This window comes from Aplidium turbinatum, chromosome 1, assembly GCF_918807975.1.
Source record: "Aplidium turbinatum chromosome 1, kaAplTurb1.1, whole genome shotgun sequence".
Classification (NCBI taxonomy): domain Eukaryota; kingdom Metazoa; phylum Chordata; class Ascidiacea; order Aplousobranchia; family Polyclinidae; genus Aplidium; species Aplidium turbinatum.
In genome coordinates this window covers 61,889-87,673 of record NC_137472.1, presented here as the reverse complement: position 1 = coordinate 87,673, position 25,785 = coordinate 61,889, and the positions used below count along the sequence as shown (strand labels likewise).

Here is a 25,785-nt window from a genome sequence, read left to right as displayed (position 1 = left end):
TTGGTACCATAGGTACACACTAAAATGACGCTATATACAATGGTTGCGCTAATAACCGACTGTTCCGGTTCCGGGCTCAGACAAAAGTCGACCACCGCAGACAGAACCAGGCTTAAACCATAACACTTAGGTGTTCTTTACGGGGGCGAGGCACGAAATATCCCTCAACACGTAGTCTACTTTCACTTTCCCCGTACTCTCATCATAGTTGCAGACGGCAACTTTAGCTCTACGAACCACAGGCTTCCCTTTCCTAATTTGTGGAACTACCTCATGCACCCTCCCAAGTTGATACTTCCCACGTTTACCAATGTCTTGGAGAGAACCTACCACTACAAGTTGACCAGGCTCCAAATTCTCGGCCATTTTTAGCCATTTTTGCCGGCCCTGAAGACCTGGCAAGTAAAAATCGATCCATTTACTCCAAAACTGCTGAGAAAGTGACAAATTGAACCGATAATCCCTTCTTAGTTGGTCACGATCATGTGGTTGCCCAACAGCACAGTATGGGTCTAAGTATGGGGTCAAAAGTGAGGCAGGGGTGATTACAGTAAAATCCCTAGGGTCGTCACTCAAAGGTACCAAAGGGCGTTCGTTCACGATCCGAACGGCACTGCCTGTGTACGTTAGCAGTTCAATAAAATTGGGCTTACGTATTGAAGAGTCCAAAATGTGAAAAAATGCAGTTTTAAATTGTTTTACCATTGCCTCCCAGGCGCCACCTTGCGCCGGAGCATACGGAGGTATAAATTCCCAGTTTATCTCTCTCTGTCTGAGAGCGTTGTGAAATTCAGCTGATTCTATCAACTCGGGTAACTTCTTAGATGCTGCCTGAAAGGTACTTCCATTATCGGAATAGATAGCATTAACCTGCCCACGTAAATCTGTAAACCTCGTAAAGGCAAGTAAAAAATCACTCAGTGACAATGACGTAACCAGCTCAACACGAATAGCTCGAGATGCCATACATGTGAACAAGAGTCCCCAAGCTTTTTTGTGACTTCTACCTTCAACAAAGGTTAAAGGTCCAAGATAGTCTAAGCCGCAATCAAAAAAGGGTTTCCTATGCGCAGTTGTGCGAGACAAAGGTAAATCAGACATGAGCTGCCTTATAGGCCGTGCTTTCTCAATCGCACATACACCACAATCATTAAGATACCTCTTCACGGAAGCATTACCATTAGCGATCCAAAACTTCTGTCGCGTAGACAACAAAGTGTGCTGTACTCCACAGTGCGCATTTCGATTATGATGCGACAGTACAACAAGCCTAGTGAAGGGGTGTTTCGAAGGCAAAACAATCGGATGCTTTGCTTCAAGAGAGATCTCGGGAGAATTACTTAAGCGCCCTTCAATGCGGATTACACCAGCATCATCTACACAAGGTCTGTACTTTTTAAGTGAACGCAATTCTTTCAAGCGTTCCTTCTAACGTTGCGAAGCGCCAACACTACCCCGCTTTATCACTTCCTCAAGGGCATCCGGCGATCGTTTGGTCATTAAATGTACCACATCGCCATACACGCTTTTCTGAACAAACTTCACAGTCAAGTCTAGGGCTCTATTAAGATAAGAGGCGTCCAGTTTTGGCTTCACAAAGCTACGCTTTCTCGTTTTACAGCACAAAAATTCAACAAAAGCAACCAAATAAGCGATTCTCTTTTTCATAACATACAAAGAAGGTGCGGCCTCGATCAATCTGTGAAGACCACCCTGTCCAACGTCAAGCGACTCCTCTTCGTCACGAAGATATAGGCTATAGACAGGTACTGGAGTGGCATTTTCTACAGATGGAATTTCCTCACACTGGTAGAGAAGACTAGAACCATTTAACCACAACTCTCGAAATTCTTTCTTTGTAATAAGATTTGGCCTTGTGCCAACATCAGCTGGGTTCATATCGGTAGGGCAAAAACGCCAATCCTGGGCTCCAGACAACAATAAAATATGCTCAACTCGACGCGTAATAAACTTATTCAAACGTAAATCAGGGTTTTTAACCCACTGCAACACAGTACGAGAATCACACCAAAAATACTTAAGGCAGTCTGGCATCTTCAATGCCTCGTAGGCCTGCTTCACGAGTCTGGCTGTATTCAAAGCGGCAACAAGCTCTTTCCTAGCTATCGGCCAAGAAAACTGATTTTTTACAACAATGGTAGATTTACCCAGAACGAAAGACACACTCGGAACTCCGTTAACCAGTCTACGTAAGTAAACAACAGAAGAGAAAGCAAAGCTTGATTCGAAGCATCACTAAACCCATGCAATTGATATGAAACAATATCATCCGGACTGCACACACCAGAGTTTGCAAAATACCATCTCGGTAACGAAAAATCCTTAAGCAGGTCCAAAGAGCGAAGCCACGACTCCCACTCTTTAACAAAGCTATCAGGGACCTCGGTGTCCCAATCAAACTTGTCTGTCGCCAATTGCTGAAGTATAAGGCGTGCTTTTAGAAAAAATGGCGCTCCAAAGCCTAGCGGATCAAAATTTTGTCCAAGCTGACTGAGCATACTTCGGCGCGTGTGTTTAGCTAAGGGCTTTAAGGAACATGCGATACGCATCTCGTCAGACTCGGTTTGCCACACACAACCCAATGTCTTCGCTGATGGCAAAGTCATATTTTCAGTCTGAAAGTCAATGTCACGAATCAAAGGTGAAAGCATCTCATTATCCAAATTTGACAAGACAATCATAGACTCCTTGTTAGCACTCCACTTACCAAGTTTAAACCCACGGCTATCAAACAAAGCAATTGACTCATGAGTGATTTGCTGAGCTTCCTCTAAGCTATCAGCCGAAAATATAAAATCATCCATGTACATATTATTTGCAATATTGCAGAGAGTCAATTCACCAGCACTGCTGGGATTCTGCTCGATCATTTTTTTTTATAGCCAAGCAAGCGATCTACGGGCTACTCTTTATTCCCCAAGGGTGTACACAAAAACGAAATGGTACCATCCTACCATTTTCAAGGTCATCATCTTCGAACCACAATATACGAAACAAATCCCTTTGCGACTCAGGTAACTTCATTTGAAAGAAGCATTTAGTCACATCAGCCATGAGACCAAATCTACCAAGCCGAAATCTAGCCAAGACATCTACCAGAGGGTTTAACAAGTCAGGACCAGAAAACATTACATCATTAACACAAGTTCCTCGAAATTCAGACTTTCCATTGTAAACAATGCGCTTTTTTAATTGTGACGTCACAAAGTATGGTAAATACCATTCAAATCCCTTGACATTTCCTGCTTCACCAGCACGCTCAATATAGCCATTAGATTTAAGATCTTTCATGGTGTCAGTAAGGAAATCACGAAGTTCAGGTTGTTTTAAAGCTTTCTTTCTTAAAGCAGCAACTCTATCTGACGCCAACACAAAATTGTAAGGTAGATCAATATCTTCCTTCAACGGAACAGGTATCTCAAATCGACCATCTTTCAACTCAATATTCGGTTCGACACGTTCTCTAGCCAAAATATCATTGCGAGACAAATCACATTTTTCATTTTGCAAAGTCAAATCCTGAATGACTTTATTCAGGTCTGCTATTTCCATATCACAAGACTCAATTTTACGCTGAAAGCCAGAGATGACATCCGACTCTGAAGACGTCTGCACTCTGCACACTTTAGCAACGCTTTCAACTAAGGGTGACTTACCACCACAAGCCAACCAACCGAGAGGAGTGAGTAAAGCATGCGGTTCACTACGATTTTCACCAACACGTTCTTCTTTTGTCCACATCAAATAAGCGTTATCATTGCCAATCAGTACATCTACAGTACTACAATCATTCAAATGAAACATATTCACGTCATGAAAATGACGGAAACCACTTAAATCTTGTTTATGGGGTAAAGTTTTAACATCGTCAGCCCAAGCTGGGTTAACCACCGAGGTTATATCACAAAACAGTTCATCAGTCTCTAACGACTGGATGTTGAGTTTAACAAGATCAGCACAAGTAGGTTTTTGACCAGCCAGAGTATTCATTTTGAACGACGCTTTATCATACAGTTTAAGGCCAAGTTCGCACACCAAGTCACTCGAAACAAAGGTCAACTGCGAACCAGGATCATGCTGACAATACACCAACTTCGATTTGCCAGTCATTGGATTCAAAACACGAGCAGCAGTAACGCGGTTAAAGGCTGCTTTAACATTTCCAATCTTAACATTACGGACAGGAACTCTGGCACCAGCATCATCTTTACCGACCGAATCCAGAGAATCACGTGACGTCACATAAAAATCATGCAGAAGAAAATAGTGTTTCCTATCGTTGTTAGGCCCACACTGACGACAGTTATTTGCATGATTACAGTCCCTAACCATATGCTGGCGCAAACAATTCAGGCATTTGCCAGCTTTCACAATGACATCTCTCCGATCTTTAGATGTCAAGCGCAAAAATTCTTTACAATTAGACAAAAAATGATATTCAACTTGACCACGTGACGAACAACAAATACATGCCGGCAGGTCTTTACGTCTAGCCTCACCACCGTGCGGTGCGCCTACAGCAGTCGAGTACTGCGAACTTCCTGACATGACATTATCATGGGGTTTTACAGACGTCTGCCTAACCGGACATGAAGGCAATTTTCCTTTGCCAAACTTTTTAAAATGCTGCGACTCACCAGAATCGCCCATTAGCATAATGCTAAAATCAGTGGACTTGCGCGTTTCCTCCCGTACTTCAAAATCAAACAAACTCTGAAAAGTAGGTTCCTCAGTGCTACCATACTGATCACCTAAAAAGTCAAGATAACGCTGCTTAGCGTCAAACGGGAGTCGCTTAGCCAAATCCAAGACAAAACGTCCTTCTAATTTATCACGCTGACCATAAGCTTGTGCGTAAAGCAAACACTGCGACAATTCATCTTTAAACTCTTTCAAATCACTGGAAGAGATTGAATTCAATTTGCTACCATAGCGATACTTTCTAATTTCCTGTTCGGCGAAAAGACCTCCACGAACCCCAAAACGCTGGGACAAGCGAGCTAACGACATTTCTATCCTGTCTTCCTCTGACAAGCCAGGGGTGTCCGAAACCAAATTAGCAATCGTTTGTGCAGCTGTTCTAACACAAGCTGCTTGCAACAAAGTCAAACGAGTACCCTTAAAGGGAGAAGCTGCCATCAAGGCCGTAACACGATTTTTAAAGAAGACAAATGGCATATTATTACCATCGTAACCAATCAAGGCCGCCTTATCGAAGAACGTCCTACTATTTTGGTATTCAAAAAAGCAATCCTGTTGTTGAGAACTCGATTTAGCGGGAGAAGACAAGCTATATCCCTTAAGGGGCTGAGTGGTCTCAGTCACATGCACAGCCCGATCACGATCCTCACAAACGTTAAAATCAGGAGACGCGATACGCTTCTCACAACCACCCAAATTACGTGTAGCTGGGCGATCAAAAACTAGCGGCGCAGAAAACTGTGAAGGGGGCAAAGCATTACTGCTAATGGCGGCCCCATGACCTATACGCTCTGGGGGAGGAGTTCGGTTGTAATTCGCAGACCTTGGCTCTACAGCTTTCGGAAGACCCTTAGCCGCGGCCCCGAGACCTCCTGAAACAGCTTGAAAAGATGTGGATTGTACTGGTCCACTTACAGATTGAACAGGCGTTTGGAAAAGGTTAGGTAAATTAAACTGCGATTGATGTTCACTTCTGAAATGCCTAGAAGAGCCCTTCTTAGAACTACGCCGGGAGCCCAACTCTGATCGACATTCAGCTAAAATTACCTCTTTACGTTGTTCAGCCCTCAACTGAGCGTCTTTGAGTGCGAACTCAGCAGCTCTCGCTTTGGCCTCAGCTCGTATGGCCTCAGCTCTCGTGGCGGCCTCAACAGCTCTCACTTCCGCCTCAGCTTTCGCGGCGGCCTCAGCTCGTATGGCCTCAGCTCTCGCGGCGGCCTCAGCAGCTCTCGCTTCGGCCTCAGCTCGGATCTGGAGCTCCTTTCGTCTCAGCTGTAAGTTAATTTGTGCCACTATCCGAGACGAGCTCTCAGACATCCTAGTGCTTACATTTGAGGCACTATCCTCAGGATGTATGTCAGCATCCAACCTATCTGAGAACTCACTTTCTTTTTGTTCGAAGTTATTTTTTAACAAGTTAAATTCGGGGTCTACCCTATCACGAAGTTCTGCCAAGATTGCAGAGTTAAAAATTTTACTCAAAAGAGCATGGAAATGCCGTAATTCCTCTTCTAAAGTAGATAAGTTAGATCTAAAAATTAACAGTTCCTGCTTATCACTCAAAGAACCTAGGGCTACAGAAAGTTCCCCAATTTGAGTCAAAATATCCCGTCTAAGATGCCGGGCCTCTCGAACTGACTTAGCCTCATCGTTACTGGGTCCCTCCCCAGAATGGTCTGCCCGACCGCAAAGAACATCATCAGGCTTAAACTCAGTCGAGTCGACGGTGGTCGAGTCCCTGTCGCCACCGAGTGTAGACATATTAAATGTTAGGGCTAAATTTAACAATTAAAAAATTAAGTTACAAAAACACACAAAATTAAGTTATAAAAAACTTAACTGCAAAGACCGCAAAAATACAAAAAAGAATTTAAATGCACGATACCGTAGCTGTACGAGTATATGAAGTCCAAAAGTCCACAAAACTTGCTTGGATTCGTCCGCTTGAATCTTCAAGCACAGATGGATTGTCTTTAATCTTTTTTTTTGCCAATGAATGTCAAAGTTATTTTTCTTCAGTACCAAACTGAGAAGAAATATCTTTACTTTTTAGCTTAAAGTTCTTCAGTAGCCTACCGACCGAGAAGAAATGTCTCCAATTTTCTTTGCTTCTGTAGACTACCAACCAACAAAATCTTCTTTTATTATTTCTTGTACTTCTAAGTAGTTCTTCTGCACTAGCTGACAACAAACACGTCTTTTATTTTTTATGCCTTCAATTGCTTCTTGGCCTACCAGCTAACAAAAATCGTCTTTTATTTTTTGTGCCTTCAAGTGCTTCTTGGCCTACCAGCTAACAAAAATCGTCTTTTATTTTTTGTGCCTTCAAGTGCTTCTTGGCCTACCAGCTAACAAAAATCGTCTTTTATTTTTTATGGTCACAGCGGTAAACCATAATCTCTTCGTGGGAAAATTGTAACATAAAGTTCCCGGATCCGTTCGTCTGCATATAATGACCGAAGAAACACACACTTGAACTTCTTTTCAAAAAGTGTATTTCTGTAAAAATTAGCCCGCGGCGACCGAAAACGAGGGGGTGCAACGCGTACACCTCTAAAAACTGTCACTATAGAACAGATTAATTGGATAAAAGACGGAACTTTTGTCCAGCTAGCAAGCAATAGGCACAACAGTTAAATGTGCGACCGACTTCCAACAAACAATTTTACGAATGACCAGAATAGATATCAATATCTCAAATTCACGTATGCGGTACTGTGACGCAATAGTGAAAACCATTGTCACGCAATTCAAAACAGGTGTCCAAAGCTAGTAATCCAATGTATTCATGTTTAAACAGGTTTCAAACTGAAACAGGCCCAAACAGGTCCAAACAGGTTTGACACAAGTCTATGAACGATGGTGCAATTTTGGCACATTTTCCAGCAACTTCCATGACGTAATATTCAGTAGACTTGAACGGTTTTTATATGACGTTTGATTAGGTGAACCATTGTCTGGAACAACCATCACTTCGTGACTACCATGGCCACCATCTAGACTCGAGCTTGGAATGCATTTGCTAATGTGGTTCATAACTTCCTTGGGAATAAGAAAGCTGACAATTACAGAGAAATGGTGCAGGAGCTTCTCATCAGCCTGCACGAACTTGGGAGTAGGATGAGCATTAAAGTTCACTACTTGCACAGCCACCTGAGCGAGTTTCCAGAGAACCTTTGCGACGTTAAGTGAGGAGCAGGGCGAGCGTTTCCATCATCAAAGTGATGGAAGAACTTTACCAAGGTCGATGGAACTGCAACATGATGGCAGATTACTGCTGGGGTTTGATGAGAGATGTCCCTGATTCAGTTCATAAGAGATCAGCTACAAAAAGAACAATTTTGATGTCTTAACCCTTAGAAGGTTGGGCTCTTGGAGTCTTACTCAGTTTGGGGGGAGCTGTCGATTCTTTTTATGCTTTAGGAGTGATATCTCTGTTATTTTTTAGGGCACGGTTTTAAAATTTGGGATTTACTTTGTAAAACTATTCACGCTGAGCATATCCGCAAATTAAAACTATGTGAATTATAGAACTTCTCATATTGGTTGAGGTGTTGAGGTGACTTATGACGTTTGGATTATTTGGTATTTTTTGGTAGAGTAATGAAGAACATGTATTACAATGTTGTGATTAAATTTTTTTTACTTAATCTCAATTTAAATCATTTGATTAACGAATCATTTGATTAACGAGGCCAAATTAATTACTTCTATCCAGCTGGTAGAAAAATTTTGAACATAGAGTATGAAATATTTCAAAGGATGTGCTGAGAAATGCCTTATATTTCTCAATTTATAATCTTTATTCGCTCAAAATTTCAGCTCAATAGAGGTGAATGAAAGTTAGGAAAAGTCAAGAAATCTTATAGTCGCAGCCTCAGTGGTTTTAGAGATACAACTGTTGATACAAAAAAGTTGAATTGACAGCCCCCCCCCAACCTTCAAAGGGTTAACGTGGCTGCGTTTGATTGTACCAAGATATGCTTTGGGTTTTTACATCACTATGAAAATGGTTTTTAGGTGACAGCATTACCTTTTCTTGCATGTGTTTAGTTTAAATCTGCAAAGTCAATTATGTGAGAAAGACAAATAATTAAGAAAAAATCAACTTTTCGGTGGTGCCTTACCTGTGATGAGCACAGTGCTTCAAATTGTACTTTTTCAATTATATTTCATTTATTTAGTGTTTGTATACTATATAGATTAGTCAAAAATGTTCGAAAAGGGTGCAATCACAAAAATAGTTTTGGAAAAGCATTCTTAAGGGAACAGCTGCCTCCAATTGCAAACATTATTCCATTTCGGCTGCGGGTGCTTAAAAGCAATATAAATTTTATAACTTAAATCGGTAAAACTTTCAATTTAAAAAAGTTGTCATATCTCCAAAACGTGATGTGATGAGCAAAAACTAACATCAGATTCGGATTCAGCGCCCCCAAATTACCCTAAATCCCTTGAAAAACTCCATGCAAGAAAAGTTGTGTTGACCAGTGTAACAGAACTATCAATTTACAGATGATGGACGAAAAAATTTTTGTATTTTTTCAGGTGTTCAGTGCGTGGACCCGCAAAGCGCCATTAGCGATCAAGATGGTTACATATCAGAGTTCCGCCCTCCACCTTACTACGTTGGTGATAAGCTGCGGTTTGAATGCCGTCCAGGGTACAATCACATCGGAGCCAGGAATAGAACCTGCTTAAATAACGGGAAGTGGAGTGGTGTGGATACAGTTTGTGATCGAAAACGTAAGTGTAAATATTCAAGGGATGAAAGTTTCTCAAACTAAACGCACCACGGCAGAAAATTTCTACATCAAAAATAAAATTTCCTGTAGGCTACTTAGCCATAAAAATGGACATCTGGTGTCCTAGCGGTATAAATCTGTATTGTCGTGATGGGCAGCTTTCATGCCTAGTTGAGCACAATCGAAAACTGTGATGAGCGGATTTCATGCCTAGTTGAGCACAATTGGAAACCGTGATGGGCAGCTTTCGTGCCCAGTTGATCATAATTCAAGTGGAAACTGTGAAGGGCAGTTTTCATGTCCAGTTGAGCACAATCGAAAACTGTGATGAGCGGATTTCATGCCTAGTTGAGCACAATTGGAAACCGTGATGGGCAGCTTTCATGTCAAGTTGAGCACAATTGGAAACTGTGATGGGCAGCTTTCATGCCTAGTTGAGCACAATTGGAAACTGTGATGGGCAGCTTTCATGCCAAGTTGAGCACAATTGGAAACTGCAATGGGCAGTAGGGTGGGTCGATTTTCACATAAAATTGTCGGATTGTCGCATAAATCGGTATTTAGGCGAGGCTTGCCATACTAAATAAAGTGTTAAAATTTCAATGTGATGGTGTGCTCCTAACCACTTACCCCAGGTAATATGGAAAAATACAATTTCTACTTCACGGTAAATTATATTCAATAGGTAGGCTACAGTGAAAGCGAAACACAATTGAAATGTAATGAGTTAAAACCACACCTAGATCAGGGCCAGATTTAGCTAATGAGGGGCCAGGGGCATTTTTAGATCAGGGGGCCCCCGCACAAAACATGTTTTCGCGCCTTCGGCGCGTAAAGCCACCTCTACGTCTACAGTAGCCATAATCCAGCACTGCACAGCATTTTGCAGAGACTTCAAAGGTAGAAAGAAAAAAATAATAATAACTCAAAATCACATTTTTCCACGTCGGGAGGCCCTTCAAAAGTCAAGAGGGGGCCCGGGGCACCTGCACCCTCTGCCCCCCAAATCCGGGCCTGACCTGAATGTTAAAATAAACAACACAGTCTTTCTTTGATTCAAATATAGGCCGCTGCTTCCTTGCATCTAAGATAGAGTAAATCATAGAGTTTCTTTTCTCCTTTCCGAGAGTTTTGAAGCTGACCTTAGCGACTACACGAATCATTCTTTCAACGGCTTGAGTCTGTGGGTTGGGACTGACTTTATTGCATCCCAAAGTTCATCCTCACTCTTAGTCCTTAGACTTAGATGATAATAATGGTGGTTCAGTAACGTTAATCTGTGTCCAATCGTTCACATCAGTATAATCCATTGCATTAAGATTGAGTTGATCAGCAGGGCGATGGAATCTTCATATTATTGTAGATGAAAGCTTTCGTACTTTCAGAATTCGCCTAACAGCTACTTCACGAATGGCAGGTTTATTGTCATGAAACATAGCATCTAGCAAGTTTTCGGGGTGAGCTGAATAACAATTTTGCTTGATCGATTTGTCGATGACAGACTGCACTTCTACTGGCTCTAGTCGACGACTGAGTTGTATCATTAGGAAAAGTACTGCTGGAGCATTGCTGATATCTGTGGCCATCTTAGTGCAATCCATACAGGCCCATATACAGTTGTAATGAATCGTGTCAATGTCTTAACAGAGTCTAATCTCTAATGGATGGGTTTGACTAACATAATAGCGGCACATTCGATTTGCTCCTGTGAATGATTATATTTTCCAGGATCTCTGTGTAAGAGTGTTTCAGAGCATTCCCCAGAACTGATTGCGTGGCAGATTTCCAAACGGTACATCTGGTCTGTGCTTAGATCTTTGAATTGTCCAATTTTGGCAAATGGGGACTCTCGATTTTATCAAACAATGCGATCTCCAAGGCTATATGGTTTGACCACAGAATATCGCCAATTTCACCAATGAATGTTTCTGGACCAGATGTCTTTCCAAATAATCCAAATAGATTTTGCAATGGTAACTCATTGATGGGCAGCATAAGCCAACATATATTCCACTGAACTGTATAATGGATATGATCTTCTATTCTAGCGATTACTCCATTACTATTTCCAGTGTTCACTGCTGTCCCGTCACAACCTGTTATTAGAATTCCATCCATGTTCATATTCTCGTCGATCATACATTATAAAATGTCAATTGAACGACTACTTGGTGTTGTGACATAAGAGATGTAGATGTCACCAGGTTGTGTCAGTGAAACGTAATGGTATTCTTTTATTTTTCTCCTGTGGTGGTAGTCATCAAAGACATATTATTCATCCTTTCTCCCATCGAAATTGAGCGATATAAAATTATTGGCGACATGTTGGGTTGGTTTCAATCCAGTACGCCTCTTGACTCGGCTATGTCCCACTTTCCGTGGGTCAATAATGATATATGTGGAGAAGTCTTTTCCTACCACACCCTGCAAAGTAGCAGTGGCAATAGCAGCAACTGTTTTGTCAAAAACCATCTTTCGATCTGCTTCCCTTGCAACACAAGGGATTGGGATGGTATTGTAGGCACTACTTGTTGAGAAACTCTCCTTGAAACTCGGATCATTATCGGATTAATAAGATAAAGAGTCAGTTTCACAAAGTTTTTGTGTGGCGTGTTAAACCGCACAACTATTAGAAGTTCGCTCACTGCGCAGGATTGCTGGATTGGGCAAAAAATGAGATAAAATGACAAAAATTACCGCAACTTTTCGCCCAATCTGGCAACCCTGTTATAAAAACAGAGAGTCGTTGGGGTAATGGGTTGCTGTGCACAAAACGATTTTAAACTTTGAGGAAATGTTTAGAAGGTAAACTGGCACCTATGTTCAAATTTATATGATGAATGGAGAAATCGACCCACCCTAATGGGCAGCTTTCATGCCAAGTTGATCACAATTGAAAACCGTGATGGGCAGCTTTCATGTCCAGTTGAGCACAATTGGAAACTGTGATGGGCAGCTTTCATGCCTAGTTGAGCACAATTGGAAACTGTGATGAGAAGCTTTCATGCCAAGTTGAGCACAATTGGAAACTGCAATGGGCAGCTTTCATGCCAAGTTGAGCACAATTGGAAACTGCAATGGGCAGCTTTCATGCCAAGTTGATCACAATTGAAAACTGTGATGGGCAGCTTTCTTGCCCAGTTGACCAGTTTCGGGTGGAGTGAAAACATTTTTTATAACATTTTTATTAGCTTGTTGTTGGAAAACTTGCAGATTATAATGTAATCTCACGACTTAGAATGTAATCTCACGGTTAGAATGTAATCTCACGACATCTTGATCTGCCACCAGCTACTTGAAAATTTACTATTTCCTTCTACGAGGATCAATTTAGGGGGGTATAAAACTTTTTCCTCATTTTGCTTAGCTTGGGTAGCCAAAACTTGCCATTGGGTATATAGAACACTGTACTAAAAATGTATTTCAATCGAACAAATTTTTGATCTGCAACCAGGCCATTACTTATCGACTAAAAACGCAAAAATACATGCAAATGTATTTTAATTTGATGTTAGCATAGAGATCTATTGCAATGCAATGGAAAATAATAATATGCATCAAAATTCCTCGCTTTAGATGAAATAGTCATGTTTCGATTCGAACTTGGGCATTTCTTGTCGTGATTCAATGCGTGAGCGTATAAACCCATCTCGCGAATTAACTCGGCACACCGCCACCTTTCCACCACCTGTGTGTGACACAGAAATCGAGGGAATAAAAGTTCTGGAGTGTTCTTAGCTGCAATCTTGTCTTGCAGTTCTTTGTCCCCCATGTTTCTTGTTACAGGAGGCTCGGTGAGATTGAGAGCCTGCCAGTCAACCAGAGGTGGGCACCCGCTACTTTTAAGGTAGCGCGCTACTCGCTACCGCTACTTGGACCAAAATAGCGCGCGATACCGCTACCCGCTACCAATTTATAAAAGTAGCGCGCTACCCGTTATCGCTACTCAGACCAAAGTAGCGCGCTCTACCGCTACTTCTTCCGCTACTTTTGTCTAAAATGACATTAGGAAATACTCTTCAAGTCCCTAGTGACGCAAAAATAACCTTGAAAACAAATGTTATCATTCGTTTACCCACGGGTCGGCAACTTTTAGCATTGAAAGAGCCATTTGGTCTCGTTTCCGTCAAACTAAAACCTGCTCTGAGCCCAGAGGTAGGCAGTAGCGCGCTACTTGTTTGGGCAAAGTAGCGGTAGCGGCGCTACTTTTTAGTTGGAGTAGCGGCTGCAGTAGCGGCGCTATTTTTTTTCAAAGTAGCGGTAGCGGGAGAGACGCTACTTTTTTTCAGTCGCACTTCCCCTACCCGCTACTTTTTAATTTAAAATGAAAAAAATACTCGTTTTTTGGCAACGCTGGCGTGGTCAAGCAGCTATATAATCGGTTGTTGCAAAGTTTCGGTCTTTTGAAAATCTCGTTTTCTGGTGTGGAGCTACGATCCCGTGAAACGTCGGTGCAGAAGGAAACAACAAATGTGGACGCCTTTTTTCGGACTTGAGCAAGTCCTTGAGCTTCTCGAATACCGAGCTAAAACATCTGTTCATTAAATACAACACCCCCATTCCTTCCAGTGCTGCAGTGGAGAGACTTTTCTCTCTTGGAAAAGATATGCTTAAGCCAAAGCGGGAAGAACTTAGTGACTCTCATTTTGAAATGCTCGTGTTTTTGAAAGATGCGTAGGGGAAGGTCGGGTTATTTGAGCCACTGGGTTAGTAAGACTGTTGATCCACCCCTTTCAATTCTTAAATGTGGTGAGGTAACCACATTTTATCACCACGTGATCTTAAAATTTCTCATTGCGTGGTCTCCCGTCTGGTGTGAGTTGACGATTGATATTATATGTGGTGCTGAAGTTAAAAAGTTGTGTTTTGATCTTGGAAAGTAGATTTTGAAAATAGAGTTATGTCCAATAATATTTTTTTATACTTGGTTACTGAGACAGTTTCATTTAATTTGTTTGGTAGCTTACCAACCAAGCTACGTTCTGAATAAAAAGCGGCATAGTGTGCCATGAAGTTTTGCTGTAGTTTTAAAATTTTCATAGAGGTATAATTAAGGTGTTAGTTGAGCTACTGCCTTTGGTGTTAGTTGAGCCAGTGTAAAAAGGGCGTTGTAATGCTTACGATACCTCCACACACCTTACATAGATTGCAGCCGTTGGATAAGTCTGTTTACGGTCCAATAAATCTCTTTGAACTACATAAAACTCAACCAAGGCACATAAACCTGGTCAAGCTTTAATGAAATGGCGTTATTTGGATGCCGTAGCAATACCTTCATTATTTGATGTGTACATTAATAGTTACGAGCGACTCTTGGAACAATTGATAACCTGTTTTTCGTATATTGATATATTACACTGGTCTACACAAAATTTCAGGTTTGGGTTTTGACAACTCATTTTAGCTAATTTTGGGGCGCTGGATCCGAAAATGAACTCAGATTTTCTCTATCACATCACGTTTTTGAGATATGAAATATCCCTAATTTTTGAAAAAAATCAATTTTTGCCCCCCCTCTGTTGTCAAAACAAGGAATTCTGATGCAATAAACACTGTTAACCTGCAATAATCTAGCTTTAATTAGTAAACAAGCATTCTATATTATATTCACACAAATTTGCGTTGTTTTTATTAAAATTTCATGCCTTGGAATAATAAATAGGCATGCAAAAGAGCAACCATAATAACATCAAACGCTACATTATGCTGACGAACATGTCGATAGGACAGTGACAAGGTATTATCTGAATTACAGCCTACAGTTCACACAATATGCACATAGACATTCCAATGGAGTATAGAAATTCTGAAGACACATACAGAAATAGCAAAGTGCCAAAATAAAGATTGACTCAAAGGGACTTGGGCAGGGCGAGTTCAGAAACAGTCAAAAAAAGAGCTTTCATAAAATATGAACTGGTCCCCCAACTTATAAGCTTAAAAATGATCATTGAAAGTCTTCATTCGTCTGCATCATACTGTGGTAATCCCATTTCTAGAAGAAGCCCTTCTATATTGTTGCAATAAACGAAATCATTGTGGGGAGCAAAATATGGAAGCAGTTCTTCTTCTCGTTTGCGATAAAATGTCACGCTTGTACTGTGACGTTTGGCTTCGACCACCGCAAGCCCGCGCGAGAAACCAAATTAGTCTCGCGCTTGCCTTCAGATGATCTCACATTTTTTGTAAGTTACGCGTTTCATTTTTTTGACTAGGTTGAAGAAAATGGGCAGTTTTGAGTTGGTTGAGTTACAGGACGGTTATTTATTTTTTTTGCTTATCACTAGAGAGAAGAAACTGAATTAATAAAACAAAAGTGCACAATTATTGTTTTTCTTCATTTGGCAAGGCGTTAAAAACTGAGACCGAAGAAAGAAAAGTGAACAAGTAGACCGTATCGCGCACATTGGTGACCCCGACAGTTCAGTTTATAACAGGAGTGCGATCGATTACGATATACTGGCAGGAAGGAAGGAACAGCAACCCTGGCGTCGTCACATCAGATGGTCACTAGGTCACGAGCAAAACTCACAATGGGAATGGGAAGCCCCACAATGGGAAGCGAGATGGACAAGAAACAAGGAGCATCAAGATCGACAACACCAGGTAACCTACCACTCGTAGGCCTACCAGATTACAAATTTTCGCATCCCCCTTTGACTCAAAAGATTCCCTTCAAATCAAACAATCCCGCTACTGATCCATTCACATTTGACCCATTTCAACCAGTAGCATCTCAACAACAAACACCCTCTTTGAATTACCAATCAGGAAGAAAGATTTTCATAGATTTTAATAAACAACATCCTTCCATCTGGTTTGCCGCATTGGAACTCAGGCTAAAATTCTGGAACATTACAAACGAAAATATCCGCACAGATATATTAGTAACACATCTAACTGAGGAACCTTTATTAGTTATCCAGGATTTACTGTTTGAAGAGCCTACCTACGATTCCATTAAATCTCGTTTATTAAACAGGTTTGAACCATCAATGAGTAGCAGGGTGGCGGAATTATTCAATCCAACACACTTGGGTGACAGACGGCCTTCAGACTTATTAATACACTTAAAGGCAACTCTAGCGCGAAAAGATATCTCCCCTAGCATGCTAAAAGAAATGTTCATACTACGCATGCCAGAAAGCATCCGCCTCTCGTTGTGCACCATGACTGAATCCTCCGTGGAACAGCTAGCGGAAGCCGCGGATAAAATGGTTGTAATCTCTCCATCACCCGGAATTCATAATATTTCCTCCGCTTCTACAGGAAATACGGCTTTGAGCGAATCCATAGCTAAAAACGAACGAAGAACCCTTCAAGCTCGTCTTAGTCACTTGGAGGAGAAAATGGAAACTCTTCTAAACCAACATTCACCTTCTAATAAGCCTTCAACCTCTGAATGCCAATCACCTCATCATAGATATTCGGACTCGAGCAATTTTCGCCCACCTAGATTTAACCAGCACAACCATCCTCAGTCACGAGAAAGGCAAAATCTTAATCAATTATGTTTTTATCATCAGAGATTCGGCAATAGAGCATTCCGATGCACAGCACCATGCGAATGGCGTCCAAGAGCATATAACCAGGGAAACGGATGGAATCCACGTCAATAGTGGCGGATGTGGAGAATCAAGACAGAAGCCCACTTCCTCATGTTCGAGATCAACGTACCGGAACTCTATTTCTTATCGACACGGGTGCTGAAATTTCAGTGGTGAAACCGAGTAAAACTGAGCGGAAGCATAAAATCACTGATCGTACTTTGGCGGCTGCCAATGGTTCCCCCATCGCAACCTACGGGAACCGTTCCATGACAATAGAGATCGGTACTACTAAACCATTTAAATGGATTTTTATGATTGCAGATGTGTCCCATAATATTATTGGCGTGGATTTTTTGGCTCACTTTTCCTTATCGCTGGACTTCGATCGAAAATGCTTGAGAGATCAAGAGCAACAGTGTTTCGGATATCTGGTGGAAAAGATGATATGCAACATTCAAGCTCCACGACCATTTGTTCCACAAAACGACTTTATGAAGATTTTGGCTAAGTACCCTGATCTAACCAGACCTCCAAACCGCAAAGACCCACCGAAGCATAGAATTAAGCATAAAATAGTGATTAGTGGGTACCCCTGTTCTGCTCGACCACGCCCTCTGACTCCCGAGAAGTTTCGTCATGCTCAGAAGGAAATCGATGATCTGATGGAAGCCGGCATTATACGAAGGTCCGATTCACCTTTTGCTAGTCCTCTACATATGGTCCCTAAATCAAGCAAAAATGGGTCTACTTACAGGATGTGTGGTGATTACAGACAGTTAAACAAAATGACAGTAGAAGACAAATATCCGGTCCCAAAAATTCAAACTTTGTTTCACAGGTTACAAGGCTCAACAATATTTTCAAAGATCGACCTGGTTAAGGCATACCATCAGATTCCGCTGGAGGAGGAATCTATTCCGATGACTGCAGTTACAACCCCGTTCGGCCTTTTCGAAAACTTGTCCATGCCCTTTGGTCTTAAAAACTCGGGTGCTACATTTCAACGATTCATCGATCATGTTTTGCAAGGCTTAACCAATGTAATGGCTTACATAGACGATTTAATAATATTTTCCTCTTCTGCAGTAGATCACAAACGTCATCTTGAAGAACTTTTCCAACGCTTAGACCGATTTGGAGTAGCCATTAATCCATCAAAGTCGGAATTCGGTTTGCAACGTCTCAACTTTCTTGGACATATCGTAACACCGGACGGAATTCTTCCCTTAGAAGAGCGTGTAAAGGTGGTCAAAGATTATCCTCGTCCTCAAAAATGTAAGCAATTGCGTTCATATCTTGGATTTATCAACTACTATCACAGATTTGTGGAGAATTTGTCAAAATATTTAGCCCCGTTATACGACCTGCTGAAGAAGCCCAAAAACAAAAACCAGGATCTTGTTCCTTGGTCTGACGAAACTAAAGAATGTTTTGAAAACAGTAAAGAGTTGTTAGCAAATGCAGCACTACTAGTGTATCCTGACAATAATTTGCCAACAAGTATTCAGGTGGATGCAAGTGACGTTGCCATAGGTGGAGTTCTACAACAAAAACATGATGAAACCTGGAAACCAATTGCTTTCTTCTCCAGGAAACTAGATGACACACAAAAAAGGTACTCTACTTTTGATAGGGAGCTTCTGGCTTCTTATTTATCCGTCCAGCACTTCTATCACTTGGTGGAAGGTAAGACGTTTACCTTATTCACTGATCACAAGCCACTAGTAGCTGCATTTTACTCCAGATCTGACCCCATAATTGCAAGGCGCGCACGACAAATGAGTTTCATTGCGGAGTTCACGAATGATGTCCAGCATATAAAAGGAGAAGCTAATTTTACTGCAGATGCTCTGTCACGTATCGAAATTAACAATGTTATGTGTAGACAGGAAGGAATTGACTACGTTGCAATTGCGAAAGCTCAAGCACAAGACCCCTATATTCGGGAAGTGCTAACCAACCCAGAAAAGTCCAACCTGAAACTGAAGGAATTTCCTCTTGAGAACAGCGATGTGGCCTTGATCTGCGATACGTCTATGCCAAAAGTAAGACCGATTATTCCTCTCGATTTTCAAAGACTTGTTTTCGACAAGATTCATAACTTATCACATCCGGGTGTGAACGCAACTCGATCGTTAATTCAACAACGATTTGTATGGAACCTCATGAAGAAAGAGATCGCCTTTTGGGTTAAAACATGCCCCGCATGTCAAAAAGGAAAAATCATTAGACATAATAAAGCAAAGCTTCAACAATTTACCTTACCGTCGCGTAGATTTTCCAATATTCATATCGATATTGTTGGTCCACTTCCACCCAGCAACGGTCACCGATACTTGCTTACGGTCATCGATCGATTCACTCGTTGGTACACAGCTACACCAATGAAAGACATTACAGCGGAATCAACCGTCGAAGCATTTCTACATGGTTGGATCCAATATTATGGGGTGCCGTCATCCATAACCTCAGATCGTGGCGGCCAGTTTATCAGCCAACTGTGGCATGACGCTATGAAATTCCTGGGAATAAAGCATATTACGTCAACAAGCTTCCATCCTCAAAGCAACGGAATCGTCGAAATTGTCCATAGAAGGCTGAAAGATGCCCTTCGTATGCAAAAGAATCCAGACACCTGGCATCAAAATCTACCTCTCGTTCTACTGACGATACGTACCACTCTGAAGGAAGCATTAGAATGCTCACCTGCAGAACTTGTTTATGGTGAAACACTGAAGTTGCCTCAAGAATTTAGGGAATCCCCGAATCAGATTGTGGATACTCACCAATTCGTTCGCAAACTAAAAGAATACTTCGCCAGCATCCGCCCTACACCTCCACGCGTTCACAGTGAAGTAACTTCATATGTGGACAAAAACCTCTGGACTTGCAAGTATGTTATAGTTAGAAACGACCACCAACAGGTCCCACTACGTCCCCGATTCAGCGGACCATACGAAGTACTCAAGCGCAATGAAAAGTATTTTATACTTTCGATGAACGGCAAAGAAAAATCAGTTTCTGTCGACAGACTGAAAGTTTTTTATAAACCACCAGATGAACCAGATGAACCAGAACGGAATGTCAGCAACGGGCAGGACGGCAACAATGCTCAAACAATCCCAGGCTCTCTGGAAGAGGATAGTTGGCAGACTTTTGTGCAAACGCGTGCTGGCCGCGTGGTTGTACCGCCGGCAAGATACAAACCTTAATCTATTTGTATGTTATCCTGAATAATATTTTCTCTTTCTGCAGGAAAGTTGCATGGCCGTTCTTAGTTGGTGGATCAATTTGTCTGGTAAACCCCGATAACAACGAAACATTCTATCTTTATTCATTCTATTTATAACCAAGAAAATATTACTTCAATCAACTAGTTTGTTTTAAATAAATCCTCTTAAAATCAATTATTTAATCCACCTTTTAACATGAATCAAAGTCAAGCAATTTGATGGTTCAGATGGTTATCAAGCCATCAAGGGATCTGATATTTGTTTCAACAAGAGTCGGATGTAAATATTTGTAGGCGTTGCAATAAATACAAAGAAAATGATTTGCAAACAACCAATGAAAAATGTTATCAATGTAACTTTTGTGACAACAATTTCAATTGTAAATCCACGTTGAAAATTCACAAGAGAAGTCACACTGGTGAAACGCCGTATAAAGTGTGATTTATGTGGAAAAGTTCTTTTCACAAGTTACTAATTTGAAGCGCCATAAGTTCATCTGGTGAAAAGCCATATAAGTGTGATGATTGTAGAAAATCATATGGACAATGTCCAAATTGTCAGTCGATTGTTGTTCATCATTTTGTGCAATTTTGAGTTTACACTTTTGTGAGCATTCTTTGCGCTTTCATAAAGTAGAATGTTTACCTGTGTTGTTTTTCATAAGGAGTTCTATTGTTAACCATTATTGACCTTTTCACAGTTTGTTGTTCCCTTACCTTTGAATATGAATCCACACGAAAGCGTCCCTCTGAAGCTTCCTTTGATCTCTGTGTTGTTGAAAAATCATTCTCAAATATCGATTTCTTATATATTGCATTATTTTTTGTGCACACCACATATGTTTTGTCGATTCACCATTTTTGTTTAGAATATCACATGGTTCATCTGGGGGAGGGCTGGTGTGACGTTTGGCTTCGACCACCGCAAGCCCGCGCGAGAAACCAAATTAGTCTCGCGCTTGCCTTCAGATGATCTCACATTTTTTGTAAGTTACGCGTTTCATTTTTTTGACTAGGTTGAAGAAAATGGGCAGTTTTGAGTTGGTTGAGTTACAGGACGGTTATTTATTTTTTTTGCTTATCACTAGAGAGAAGAAACTGAATTAATAAAACAAAAGTGCACAATTATTGTTTTTCTTCATTTGGCAAGGCGTTGAAAACTGAGACCGAAGAAAGAAAAGTGAACAAGTAGACCGTATCGCGCACAGTACCAGCTTTGAGAAGTTTACTTTCCTGTAGCCTTGATGCCAATAACTCCGCAGATTGCTTAGGCAAATACAAATTTCTCACTAAATCATTTAATTCCATCTGATTAAACTGGGAAGGCTTGTCTGACAGATCCTCGGGTGCTGGTTGAAAAATTTCACTTTGTGATGTAAATACTGGCAGTGGCTTTTCATCACTGTGAGGAACTGGCCGCAATGCCGAATCCAGATTTGGATATTTCAAACGATGTTTACTCTTTTTGTTATACCCTTTCACACTAACAAGACAAAAATAACGATCGTCAACATGATTTCGTTGCTCTCGCCAAATCATGGGTATTCCAAATTTCATTTGTGAACCTTTTCCTTGCGACCAACTTCTCAGACATTCAACGCAGGTCTTGCACACTTTATGAGGAGCCCAGCTTTTGTCCTGGTCCCCCAACTTGACTTTAAAGTAAGCAGGATATGCCCTATTTACAAACGTGGTAATATTGCATTGTTGAGACTTCAACATGAAGCATCCACAAATGTAACAAAATATATCCGGATCATTACAACATTTTCTTCTTTTGCTGGAAGCAGACATAGCTTGAGATCAAATACAACCTTTCTTTGTTAGTAGTTTTCTAAGAGCAAGTTTTTTCACAGAAACACCTCTATACCAAAAAACTCTAACCGACTTGAACTCAAACTTATAAAGTATGAAAATACCTTTTCCTTCTACAAACCACTTTTCAGCTTGAACTCTGATGTTGGTCTGTACAATGTACATGTGCTTTATGAAACTTCTAAATAAATCTTCCTTACTAAGCAAGAATTTATTACTTAGTCAAATCTACTCCCACCAGCTGTCTTCCTACGATATTCCATCTGCACACTGCACAGAGATAGCAGCTGACCCACAGATAACGCCTGAGAAGCCAAGACAGGGAGTTCAAGCCAGCATGGAAAAACTCAACGCTACCAATCTCCACTATGTCCTATTACGATTATCATAACAGGAATTTTTTTAATTTAGAGGAAATCTGAACCAATTTACGAATTTAATGTAAAAATATCTCTATGTTTGAAAGTTGATAGCTGTCAGAAAATAATTATATTTGACATTTTACTGCACTAAAAAGGGTAAAAATTGGTCAATTTCATAAAATAATGGCAACGATAGAAAGAAAACTTAATGTGATAAAGAAAATCTGAGTTCATTTTCGGATTCAGCGCCCCAAAATTAGCCAAAATCAGTTGTCAAAACCCAAACCTGAAAAAAAAAGTTGAAATTTGTAGACCAGTGTTATTACTTTAAATATAATTTAAGGCTTGGAAAGGAACCGTGGTTAAATGTGTGTTTTCAAAAATAATAAATGAGGCTCAACTAACCCCAGTCTGTGGCTCAACTAACACCCTGATAAGGGTTAGTTTTACTGTCGTCGTTCGATAAGGCTTGTACTTCCTACAAAAATTGTTTAATATACGCAGAAGGAAGAGCACTGCGAATGAAGAAATAAAAGCAACTCAATTAAAAAAAATTTGCAAAAAGTGGCTCAACTAACCCAGTGGCTCAACTAATTTTGGCTCAGGTGATACTTTTGTGTACTAGTTTGTGTCACAATTAAACTATTGTGGTGCAATAATCAAAAACCGAATAGTTGCGAAAAGGAGGCGCAACACTTTACCTTTGTAGCCAGTAGCGGTAGCGAGTACCAGTACCAGTAGCCAGTAGCCAGTAGCGGTAGCGGGTAGCGCGCTACTTTAAAAGTAGCGGGTGCCCACCTCTGTCTGAGCCGCACCATCTAATTGACTGCTTACAGCAAAAACCTAACGCTTACAGGAAAGCCTTTTGTTAGAGTTATTCGGCCGCACCCTGTAGAACTGATTTGTAGTTACCATTCCAACAGCTGTCAACTCTTAATATGACTAACTGGGAAACACAACTAATCAGAAACGCAACCAAAATGGTAGCAATTTTTTTAATTTTTATGACGTATTACAATCGGCAACACTGGCTACAAAGGTAAAGTGTTGCGCCTCCTTTTCGCAACTATTCGGTTTTTGATTATTGCACCACAATGGTTTAATTGTGACACAAACTAGTACAAAAAAGAATCACCTGAGCCAGAGCGCAAAGATAAAAGAGCCGCAGGTTGCCGACCGCTGGTTTACACTGTCATTTTAACGTCGTTATAGAAAACACATTCTAAGGAAAGTTTATTGTTAGGAGAAGGTCGGGTTAGTTGAGCCACTTTTTGCAATTTTTTTTTAATTGAGTTGCTTTTATTTCTTCATTTGCAGTGCTCTGCCTTCTGCGTATATTAAACAATATTTGTAGGAAGTACAAGCCTTATCGAACGACGACAGTCAAACTAACCCTTACCAGGGTGTTAGTTGAGCCACAGACTGGGGTTAGTTGAGCCTCATTTATTATTTTTGAAAACACACATTTAACCACGGTTCTTTTCCAAGCCTTAGATTTTATTTAAAGTAATAATATCAATATACGAAAAACAGGTTATCAATTGTTCCAAGAGTCGCTCGTAACTAAATGTACACATCAAACAATGAAGGTATTGCTACGGCATCCAAATAACACCATTTCATTAAAGCTTGACCAGGTTTATGTGCCTTGGTTGAGTTTTATGTAGTTCAAAGAGATTTATTGGACCGTAAACAGACTTATCCAACGGCTGCAATCTATGTAAGGTGTGTGGACTGTGGAGGTATCGTAAGCATTACAACGCCCTTTTTACACTGGCTCAACTAACACCAAAGGCAGTAGCTCAACTAACACCTTAATTATACCTCTATGAAAATTTTAAAACTACAGCAAAACTTCATGGCACACTATGCCGCTTTTTATTCAGAACGTAGCTTGGTTGGTAAGCTACCAAACAAATTAAATGAAACTGTCTCAGTAACTAAGTATAAAAAAATATTATTGGACATACCTCTATTTTCAAAATCTACTTTCCAAGGTCAAAACACAACTTTTTAACTTCAGCACCACATATAATATCAATCGTCAACTCACACCAGACGGGAGACCACGCGATGAGAAATTTTAAGATCACGTGGTGATAAAATGTGGTTACCTCACCACATTTAAGAATTGAAAGGGGTGGATCAACAGTCTTACTAACCCAGTGGCTCAACTAACCCGACCTTCCCCTACGCATCTTTCAAAAACACGAGCATTTCAAAACGAGAGTCACTAAGTTCTGCCCGCTTTGGCTTAAGCATATCTTTTCCAAGAGAGAAAAGTCTCTCCATTGCAGCACTGGAAGGAATGGGGGTGTTGTATTTAATGAACAGATGTTTTAGCTCGGTATTCGAGAAGCTCAAGGACTTGCTCAAGTCCGAAAAAAGGCGTCCACATTTGTTGTTTCCTTCTGCACCGACGTTTCACGGGATCGTAGCTCCACACCAGAAAACGAGATTTTCAAAAGACCGAAACTTTGCAACAACCGATTATATAGCTGCTTGACCACGCCAGCGTTGCCAAAAAACGAGTATTTTTTTCATTTTAAATTAAAAAGTAGCGGGTAGCGGAAGTGCGACTGAAAAAAAGTAGCGTCTCTCCCGCTACCGCTACTTTGGAAAAAAATAGCGCCGCTACTGCAGCCGCTACCGCTATTTTGGCCAAAAAAGTAGCGCGCTACTGCCCACCTCTGCAGTCAACCATATCGTAGTATTCGTTGGCGCCAAAATTTAAGGGCGGAATACAGAATCGTCGCATTGTTCTCTATTCGTGCAGGCTTGATCGAGCTTTCTGAATTCGCTTAAATCCAAGGTCATGGATTATCAATACCAATGGCAAATGTAAAGTGGCAAATAAGAAACACCCCCTTGCAGTGAAACAGGAATGCAGCTAGCTCTGGAACGCCCCAAGCGCTGATGGCCATTTGTCAGCCTCCTTCAGCACCAGAGAACTTACATCTGTCATTAAACAAGTTAAAAGTGGGAAAGCACAAGGGCCCGATAATATCCCTCCAGAATTCTTAAGGCACTGTGATCCCAAATGTTTGCCTTGATTGAAAAGCTTCTATTCTGCTTGCCTGACCCTCCAGGGCATACATAAAACCTGGCGAAAAGCAACTGTAGTGGCACTATTTAACACTAGAACGGCCGAGGTGTCGAAATCGACACTTTTAGAAATTTAGTTCACTATTTTGGGCCTTAATTGTTATCGCAACGTTTTCAAACTTTCTGTAGCTTCCCAATTATGATTAAATTTTATAGATCAGTATTATTTTTCTAAAAAATCTTTTTATGTTATCTTCAATGTGCGGATATACCTCCAACGGCCGAGGTGTCGAAATCGACACCTCATACAAATT

At 40.9% G+C, this 25,785-nt stretch overlaps 1 protein-coding gene across 1 annotated transcript in view; it reads left to right on the top strand.

The window, feature by feature from the left end:
- The window catches only part of LOC145778122 (complement factor B-like), a 104,174-nt gene that overhangs the window by 37,116 nt on the left and 41,273 nt on the right, over window positions 1-25,785 (top strand). Inside the window, exon 8 of the mRNA XM_082589538.1 lies at window positions 9,271-9,468. Within this exon, the coding sequence (XP_082445664.1) occupies window positions 9,271-9,468 (198 nt within the window). The remainder of the gene's footprint in view (window positions 1-9,270; window positions 9,469-25,785) is intronic.